This window comes from Mercenaria mercenaria, chromosome 12, assembly GCF_021730395.1.
Source record: "Mercenaria mercenaria strain notata chromosome 12, MADL_Memer_1, whole genome shotgun sequence".
Lineage (NCBI taxonomy): Eukaryota > Metazoa > Mollusca > Bivalvia > Venerida > Veneridae > Mercenaria > Mercenaria mercenaria.
In genome coordinates, this window is record NC_069372.1 from 30,259,616 (window position 1) to 30,270,592 (window position 10,977).

At 36.0% G+C, this 10,977-nt stretch overlaps 1 protein-coding gene across 1 annotated transcript in view; it reads left to right on the plus strand.

Moving 5' to 3' along the window:
• The window catches only part of LOC128547302 (retinol dehydrogenase 12-like), a 209,868-nt gene extending 199,263 nt beyond the window's left edge, over positions 1-10,605 (plus strand). Inside the window, exon 5 of the mRNA XM_053519547.1 lies at positions 8,598-10,605. Coding sequence (XP_053375522.1) covers positions 8,598-8,974 — 377 coding nt within the window. The 3' untranslated portion in view covers positions 8,975-10,605. The remainder of the gene's footprint in view (positions 1-8,597) is intronic.
• The last annotated feature ends 372 nt before the right edge of the window (positions 10,606-10,977 follow it).

Sequence of the window (10,977 nt, forward strand, 5' to 3'; positions counted from 1 at the left end):
TTCGAATTGGGCCGCTGAATATGATTTTCGCATGAATTTTAATAAACGTCCAATTTAAACAGCTGAATACTTCTTTATTTCGCATAGTTGGCGACCAGGATTAATTATTATAATATGTTAAGGCATTTACACGTATGCTTGCACCAGAATATTTTCATGGAAAGTCGAAATGAAAAAATACAGCTCAAAAGATTAGCACCACTACTCATCGTTATTGATTTCTGACCTCTGTGGCAGCCGCATCCCTCGGCGTGGTGGACAATCAGGTAATAGGGTGTGTTGATGACCCGTTGAACTGTAAACATTTTTTGATATTGTTAAAAAGATGCTGGAATTAGTATAAATATCGACCGATAACTCGAACGATAGATAGCATGTTCTTCTTCATTAAAACGTTTCAATACAGAAAATCTTTTTGTATAATATCGTGCGGGAGTAATATGTTATTCTTTCTGTAGGTTAGTGACATATCAGTTTGTTGGTTAGACCTCCTTACTGAAACAACATATCAGTATTGACCTAATTTTTGCATATCTAAGGGCTATAGCCATTCCATGATTGATTAAATTATAAATGCTGACATATTCTGATAATATAGATCTATAAATGCGTCAATTACATCCAAAGCTTTAAAATAACAGCCTCGGTTAAGTTTAGGTTGTTCATTCATAAAATCAAATATCTTATATATTTTGATAATGATTTTATTTTTATATAATTTATTGTACATGTATAAACATTAAAGAGATTATAATTAACTATTAAATTAAACTAAGTTATATTGGATTGCGATTTTACATTTGCCATTTTAAAATTAGAAAATGTCGTAAAAATGTTTTTTTAAACAAGTACAGATAACTTAGACAGTTTTTGTGTCGCCTGCTACAAAGTAGCTGCGACATATAAGGATCATTTTTCCGTCGTCTGTCTGTCTGTCCGTCTGGCGACCGATTGGCGTCCGTCACGCTTTTTGTCCGGAGCATAACTCAAGAAGTATTAATGGTGCTAATTTGTTACTTCACACAATAATAGAACACAATGAGAGGATGTGCAGTATCGAAGAACCATAACTCTAGGTGGTCCCATTTTTCAATTATCACCCCTTATCCTTATAAAAAAAAAGACTTGTCCAGAGCCCAAGTCAAAAACTATTTGAAGACTTGACTTGATACTTTACACATTGACAGAGGAAGTGCAGTGTGAAAGAACCATAACTCTAGATGGTCACATTTTTTAATAATCTCCCCTTATCGTTATATCGAAAGCTTGTCTTGAAGCCAAAGCCAAAATTATATAAAACCTTTTTTGACTTGATACTTTGCACATAAATAAATGCCCAATGAAAAGAAGTGCAGACTCTAGCTGACCTTAGTTTTGAATTACCTCCCTTTGTGTATGAAAAACTTGTCAAAACCATATAAAGGATTGTCTTGATACTTGATACAATGATAGAGGTGCAGTGTCAAAGAACCATTACTTCACCCGACCCCATTTTTGAATCACCTCCCTTTTATGCATGAAAAGGAAAAGCAAAAGAAGCTTGACTGAAGCCCAAGCCGAAAACTATATGAAGGATTGATTTGATACTTTGCACATTAATACAGGTCAATGAAAGGAAGTGCAGTGATAAGGAATCATAACTCTTACTGACTCCATTTTTTAATTACCTCCCTGTATGTATAAGAAACTTGTCTCGAATCCAAGTAAAAAAAATATAAAGGATTGACTTTATACTTTGCACATTAATAGGTCATTCTTCTTCTCTTATGTGTACTACTCTAGCATTCATCCCCAGCAGGACGTGCGATCTTGCTATTCATATTCAAGCGCAATAATTTTTGGACAATAAATTTACACTGCGACTATAAGATATGTTACACTGGCTTTTATTTGACATGATAAACAAAATATAAACATGTCAAAAAGAAAAGTAACAAGTTTTTTCTGTGTGTACACTCAAGTCGTCCCTCATATCAGACATATCTTCCGTTTTAAAACCGCAAATGTCGCATGTTTTAAAATTCTTTTTTCCAGTAGGTCAAATAATAGAAAAACCCTGTGACCTCTCTAGAAGCCCTATTTTTTAATGGGATCTGTATGAAAGTTGGTCTGAATGTTCATCTTGATGATATCTAGGTCAAGTTCGAAACTGGGTCACGTGCCATCAAAAACTAGGTCAATAGGTCAAATAATAGAAAAACGTTGTGACCTCTCTAAAGGCCATATTTTTCATGGGATCTGTATGAAAATTGGTCTGAATGTTCATCTTGATGATATCTAGGACAAGTTCGAAACAGGGTCATGTGCGATCAAAAGCTAGGTCAGTAGGTCTAAAAATAGAAAAACCTTGTGACCTCTTTAGAGGCCATACTTGTGAATGGATCTCCATAAAAATTGGTCAGAAACTAGGCCAGTAGCTCAAATAATAAAAAAAAAACTTGTGACCTCTCTAGAGGCCATACTTTTCATGGGATCTGTATGAAAGTTGGTCTGAATGTTCATCTTGTTGATATCTAGGTCAAATTTGAAACTGGATCAACTGCAGTCAAAAACTAGGTCAGTAGGTCTAAAATTATTAAAATCTTTTGACCTCTCTAGAGGCCATATTTTTCAATGGATCTTCATGAAAATTGGCCAGAATGTTCACCTTGATGATGTCTAGGTTACTTTCGAAACTGGGTCAGGTGCAGTCAAAAACTAGGCCAGTAGGTATAAAAGTAGAAAAACCTTGTGAGCTCTCTAGAGGCCATATTTTTCATGAGATCTTCATGCAAATTAGTGAGAATGATCACTTTGATGATATCTAGATAAAGTTCAAAACAGGGTCACGTACCTTCGAAAACTAGGTCAATAGGTCAAATAATAGAAAAACCTTGTGACCTCTCTAGAGACCATATTTTTCAATGGATCTTCATGAAAATTGGTCAGAATTTTTATCTTGATAATATCTTGTTCAAGTTCAAAACTGGGTCACATCAGCTCAAAAACTAGGTCACTATATCAAATAATAGGAAAAACGACGTCATACTCAAAACTGGGTCATGTGGGAAGAGGTGAGCGATTCAGGACCATCATGGTCCTCTTGTTTAACAATATCAAAATGTTTACAGTCATTTAAAGACAAAGATACATGCATGATAAATAGTCTTTGACGTGTACGTTACCCTCTGGGGAAAAATTACGTGTACGCCACCTCCTGAAAAAACCGCAACGTGTACGTTACCGCACCCTTTGTCTTACGATATCTTCAATATTCCTGAACAGTCATGTTAAATATTTGGTACAGGATTTTGGACAACGACACCCTGACCCTACTTTCCAGCGAAAATTCTCTGCAGAAGCTGTGCTAGGTGCGTAACTTGTGAACAGACGTGTTTGTTACCAAAATATTTTGCATCTTTCGAATCAGTTGGGCAAGGATTACGTAAAAACTGGAGGGAGTTTCATCAAGTTACATATATCCGCTGAAAGAGCTTTTTATTGCGGGGTTTATGCACGTTATCTCGTTTAAAACAATTGCGGATCAAAAAAGTTATAGTGAAAAAACATACCTGAAGTGGTCCTATTTTTAGCACTTTTGCGTGCACGTTATCCGATTTAGTCACGTGGTTTCCCCACCGTGAGTTCTGTTAAAGTGTAACAAGCGTAGACTTGTTGTATAGGATTCATTTATTACCAGTTCTGTTACCGGTGAGGTATATGACTTGCGTTGTATTCGGCTACCTATTCGTGTGAGCCGATACCGTCCTCGTGGGATTTATATACATTTACATATACATGAGTATTCACACCTAAAACATGTATTATTCCCGTATTTTACTTAAGATTTGAAAATTTTTTGTATTGAATGTTTACCATTATATCCATGTCAAATTTCTATCTAATATGATATGAATAAATACATTTGTTGTCGTGAAAATGAAGATATTTTAAGGCGATGCTATCTATTTTCATAAATAACGATTATTTATGATTATATTAGGGAATTTTTATTAAGAAAATGAAAAAGCAGGCATTCTGTGTGTTAGCTATTGCTTTCGTTTCATAAAAACTGAAAGCACAGTAAAATTAGAGCGTTTTTTTCCGAAGACATTCGTGTAGAAAAAGGGATACCTTTGACGATGTGCCATGATACCATCCTCGTTGTTTCTGTCAATCGAGCGGATGAAACATTATATATTGGCGCAGACTCCTTTTCTAATTTAGCGATAATATGCAATGACCAACCAAGATAAAGATAAAACTTGGGTCCTCTACTTCAAGCAGCCTTATCCAAAGAAAACGTCTTCTCGCATAATTTCTTCAAATTTGCTACCAAGATCCATCCACAGAGACCCATTCTTGAGTGTACTTACCAACTGAATTGCGACTTCAGAAGCAACAAAGTTTGTCAGTACGTGTTGTCTTGTCTTGTTTAAAGTATTCACACATGAATTCGGCTGTTCCACTAATATTTCATTGAAGCGGTGTCAGCAGATAAGAAGTATTGCCTATAGACATTATGACGCTCTATTACTGGATCTGTAAGTTTTCTGCCGCTTTTATTTTATGACTGCTACTCGAAATAACCTCTAAAACTGACTTCTGTAGGTACAATTTATATATTTCAGAAGCTCGTACCATTCAGACCCCCATTTATTAATTGCGGGGTGGGGGTGTGTGTGGTGTGTGTGTGTGTGTGTGAGGGGGAAGGGGGGTTGTTGTTTGTAAAATTAGATCATGGTCAAGATTAATGGGGGCACGTCCTCCATGCCCCTCCATCCGTTCCGACGCCCTGCAAAATTTTAGTGTTTAAAATCGATTCAGGGTTCTCTAAATTTTTTAATACAGCGTATAGATTTAACAGGCATTTAAAATTTTTATGAGTATCATAACTCATCAGTATGAGACTGAATTCGATTCACAAAGCCAGTGACGTGTTCCTAAATCAGGCCCGTTGGAAGCATTTTGGGATTGAGGGGCACAACCTATGTTTTCATAACTATTGGACACAGCCAAAATTTTCGTAAAATTTCAGTGTTAAATTAAGAAAATTTGTCAAGCACGTGTCCCCTTGCCCCCGCATCCGTTCCTACGCCCCTATGAACCGAAGAGACCCAGGACCTGCAGAAATTGAAATTGAGACTGATAGTAACAACAATGTTTCATTGTTACCCCCTCTAGTAGGTCAGGTTTGTCGAACAAATTCAAGCCTCAAGAAATTTGCTTATTATCAAAATGTTGAAAATCGGACCTTAAATGGTGGGAAATGAAATAAATGAAAACGACGAGAAATTTTGGTGAAACTGAATCTATATAATTTTTGCAGTTTGCCGGGCACCATTGATAAAAATCCTGGATCCGCCCTATGTTTGTTCTAGGTATCTATTTGTATATTATTTCAAAGTTGTTAGAGCTCGTCTGATACTTAAACATTAATCATCTTACCTAATTTGGTGTGAATACATGTAGGCCTATTGCAAATGGTGATTATGAATTTTAGGAGAGTGTAAAGTATGAACAAACAAATATGCTCACAGATTACCTCCCTTGATGTACATTAAAGTAGCGTAGCGTGGCTTAATCGCTGTGAGAAACGTGTGAACAAACACTAAGTGGTCTATTCAAGAAGAGATAGGGTCTGATACCCGGATTTCCATATCTGCTTCTGTTTCTTCAGTTAGTCTTCCCCTTTAAGACACTTATATATACACTGTAGTGTATATTGTATGCACTTGTAGACAAGTCGCGTAACGAGCACGGAGCGTGCGCCTATAAACAGAGGCGAATATTACCCGTCCGAAGCCTCTGCCTATACGCATACATGCGCAGATCAGGAGTGGTCCGAATTCCCTTTCGGGAAGAAAAGGAAAGTCTTACCATACGCACAGGTGAACGGTGCGTCCACAAGTTTTGTCGTTTTAGAAAGAGGCTGAAGGAGAAAAAGAAGAAGAACTTAAGGAAGACGAGAGGATAGAATGTGTAGGAGAGGGTGTGTGTTAGGGAAGGCTTAATATTGGTGAAGTACTGCCAACACGACCCACTCTCACTTCTTAACATCTTAAAAGTTAACATTCTAATCATATAGATCTACTAAAGGTCGGGTTTCACATAACGTACTTCATCATCTAGTTCCTATAAATTACCAAGCTTTTCACAGCGGTTGCCATTGCGTTCATTTAGTGTACCGTATGCTGCGGGGAGTTTTAAAAAGGTTCACTGACATAACAAGGACGTTATATATGTGCAAACGGGTAGGTATCTTTGTTTATTTTCATCCATCGTCAGAGGTATCATCAAAAACAGCGACAGGGGTGCATATAATTGAAATTTTATCAACAAAAATAATTGCAGGTATACACGGTGTATATGCATATCGGATCCCTCTCTGTGGTAAATGAGAAAACGGATCCCTCTCTGTTCGCGCACAGGACCTTCTTTGTGCTAAACAATGAACTCCAACGTCAGGGAGCTCAGAAAATCGGAAAATAGAAATCCGTTTTCTCATTTACCACAGAGAGAGATCCGATATGCATATTACACCGTGGTATAGGATCCATACGTTTTGTAGTTGAGTATGTATAGTTCTACCAAGGAGAGTGGCAAATTCAGTTATTGGAACTGAGAACAAAGAAAAATACGTCTAAAAACGTCAAAATGCATGCATTTTGATACATTTCTTCAAATTTTATAGTCATATCAATATTATTGATGACTGATGTTTTCATCATTGCTTCGGACGAATCTGTCTACAATGTTCAACATCCTTTTTATATCATACGCTGGCATTGTTTTACTTACACTAAACAGCCTACATGTATATAAATTACACGAGGACGGCATCGCTCACACGAGTAGATAGCCGAATACCCAGTGTGGTTGTGATACTGCCTGTACATCTAAATATGTTATTTATCTTATTACGTGCAAAAAGTGTCAGAAACAATGTTAGTCAGACAAATCAAAATCCATTGAAACGTATGAATAACCATCGCTTCGATATTAGAAACTTCTCAGATCCAAGTTACTCTTCTTACGTTTGTACCATTTGACATTGTTAATGACGAATTTGGTCGTTTGTGTAAAGAACATTGTTGGATACATAAATTAAAAACCATGTATCCAAAGGAATACAAAATTATTATATAACATGTAATTCTTAAATCATTTATTTATTAATAGTATCGTTTGTTCCTATTCGTCTTCTTCTTAATTTTCATAGGAACTTTTGTATCATTTTGATCCGATGCTTCTTTATGTTTTCATACTTTTACAAATGTATTATCAGCTGAACGTTGCGTCTGTGGTCTGTTTCTCACAACTTTCACGTACCGAAATATATGACGTTATTTCCGTTGTTTATTATTATTATTCCCTAGAAGAAGGCATGTAGCTAAAACGCATGTTATTTGGCATATTGTAAATTGACTGCGTGTTTGGTTTATATGCACTATATATAAACATTAAATTCAGGAAAAGGACGGTATAAAGAGGCCACACTTCGGACATTTTGAAAACTCACTATTTTCAAGGAACTGTTACATGCCTTCTTTTCGAAATAGATGAATTTGTTTTCATTTTTTTTTTTTTTTTACAAATGACATCCATTTATAAAGGGGAACAACTTTTTCATAATGTGCTAAGTATTCATCGTCTGGAGAGTACGGCAGAACATGAAATGGTCAGGTAGATTGTTGGTAAAGATGGTGTTCGTTTATCAAATATTTCTGTGTTTTGATGATATACTCCTAAACCTTATATATCACCATTTCTCAATAGGAGAGATCGTGTTTGTATACAAATCCCTTGTATTTTCTGTTTTAAGAACTGATAAGAAAATATCGGGTGGGCAGACGCCGAGCGTCCATGTTTTTTTTGTAAGCGGAGATGATATCAATAATGTTTTTGTCATTGGAAAGGATATAAACCAAACAATTTATTGAGTACTTTTAATTATCATTTCGAAATAAAATGGATTAATTATGAATGCTTAACTTACAATGTTTTTTTCTAAAAGTTTGTAGCATTGCTACGCCGCTATTAAAATCATATGTCATTTAAAGTGGTTATTCATTTTAAAAAGATATTTAAATGAGAAAATATGAAAATCGTAAGCATTTCAAAACTTTTTGAATTTTTAAAATCCATAAATGGAGCGAAAAAGTTATTAAAAATTAAAATTTCAGATCCCATACACAAGCGATGTAAAAACATTTGTTTTGCTAACCACCAGATAAATGCGTGACGTCAAGGCGATCTCTCCTATTGTTCTAGAATTCTAAAAAATGTCCAAACTGAATTCTTTGGTACACATTCTTTGAACCGCAACGTGGCGATTAAGACTGATCAAGACATTCTTGAAATACACAGAAGTATGTTAATATAGACCTTTTCTTACGATGCCTAATTTGTTTCAGGCGAATGTCGAGCTAAAAAAAGAAAGAAGTTTAAGTTCTCTAGTTCTCTTCTGTTTTTTTCTGAACCGCTTGATTTAACTTGGTCTATAATTGAAACGAGTTCCTTGTAAAATGGAGAATGAAAGAAAATACATTTAATACACGTTCCCGTTTTAATGATAAGATCAAGATTCTAAATCTCTTTTTGTATATTTCTGACAGGAATGGTCTGTACTGATCTTCTGAGAAACTGGCCAGGGTTATCTGGTAATGTGTTACGCGCTTGCGCTAGAGTTTTCTTCAAGTCGCCAGAAGAAGGTTGCCAAACGGTTGTTTTCTCTGCTGTAGCCGACAAACTGCGCGACATGTCTGGAAAAGTCCTAGAGAACTGTACTATCTACAAAATAAAGAATTTTGCAAAGGAAAAGGAACTCGGCACGAAATTATGGATTGTTTCGCTTCAGTTATGTGGACTAGCTGATCAAATACCGGAAACAGAAGAAGACGTCGTTGCTGACAACAGAGAAAGTACCGCAAACGGTAAACAGCAAGTTGAAAATGTAGGACAAAGAAACGAAGAACAAAAGAAGGAAAAATAAAGTATCGAAACGTTTGTTTGAAAAGGAACTAGATCCTATATTTTGATGGATTGCAGTTTTCCAGATATAGCCATAAGGTTTTAGCGATTCTTAAATTGAAATTGAAGTGTTTGATTCACAGACATTTTGGATCTTTTGTCGAAACATTTTTAACGTTTAAAACATTTGCGTATAGTTTTGATTTTAAAAAAATCCTCTCAGTGCAATTTTTAGTGATCTTCACACAAACACTTGGGGTCAAGACCCGCCTCCACTCAGCCGCCCCTGCAAACTGTTAGCAAATAATTTTAGCATTATAAAACAAACTGAGCACTGTTGACAATCATAAAACAGGTTTTGTTTCAGCATGTTCTGAAAATACACTTTTTACCATCACTGATCTTGAAATGATGAGCAACTGTGAAAGCAATAGTCGATTTAGCATTAATAATTAGCACCTACCAGTGAATCCCTAGTACCAATCGACGGGTCTGTAACTATTCTTTCAACTGATGAGAAAGAAATAACTATCATAAATCGATCAAATAATTGATCCCTGCTTTGTTCCGGATCGCTGTATGTTGACGTCACGTCAGCCAAAATTTGACTTTTCAGGAGTGATGAAATCAAACATGATGAAATTACAACAAAACACGTTTTATGATTGTCACCTTGCTATAATGCTGAAAATATTGCCCAACACTTGACAGGGGCGGTGGAAGGGTTGCTAACCCCAAGTGTGTGTGGTTTCAAAAAGTTTTACTTGTTGTACTTAAATCGTTCTAAAAACCAGAAAGCTTGTTGATAAATGCACATTTGACGATGGGGTTTTGGAGTCTTGTTCCAAAATGTCTGTAGTTTGAGTTGTTAGTAAATGCTTGAATGTGCTGTTGTTGTCAATATAGAGCCATGTTGTGTAATTGCAGCAGTATAATTATTAGAAATCAGTCTTTCATTTAATCTTGTTGTGTTCAATTTAGGTTGCTATACAATTTATATTGATTTGGTAGATAGTGGGTTGACTTTGATATTTGTATCATAGACAAGTGTTTTTCAAACTTGACTCAACAAATGTATAGGCAATGCATAGTCACATGCGCAATAAAAACACGTTTGAAACGAAATGTCACATAGCAAAACAGTTTTAATTGATTCACGCACGCACGCACGCACGCACGCGCGCATACACACACACACACACACACACACACGCACGCACACACACACACACACACACACTGAGTTGGTCATTTGCTGCGCAGATCGTCATTTGCGGCGATTATACGTCGTACGAAATAATCAACTCGGGCTACGCCACGTTCGATCGTGTATAAGTAGTTTTTAAACACTGTTTTGCTATAAATTATTTTTCAACTGATGTGTCGAATTCAAAAGCATTAACAGTGAATATACAAAAATTGGATTAACACAAGATGGTATATAAAAAGCGTGACACGCTATGCATTATGGAATGTTAGCTAATATAAAGTACGATCATCTGTAAAGAAAACCACGAATTTTATTCACTGAATAAGATATTCATTAGATAAAATATATTCACTGGATATTCACATCGGATTGTTTGTTTGTGTTACTACTTTATTACAGATAATGCAAAAAATGTTCAATAGAAATTTGTTTACAACACAAAACATTAGTTTTCTTAATGATGCCCATTTCTCCGATTTTTAGGCGGTCTGTTTATCTTCATGGGACCTCTAGTTCGCCGGATAAAATTGGATATGTAGCAATATCCTTCAATGAACTTAGTATCCTTGTAAAATTGATTTGGCAGCAAATTCCTGGAAGTCTACGAAGATGCCAGAAACAGTCGCAGGCATATGCAATGGGTTCGGGAGGGCCCCTAAATGTCAAAGCTTGTATTAACTCGAATTGGAACCAAAATTCTTAAAAGTCTGCGAGGATGCCAGAAATAGTCGCCTACCTTTGCAATGGAGCTCCTAGATGTCAAAACTAGTATAAACTCCATTGACACCGAAATTCCTGGAAGTTCGCGAGGATGC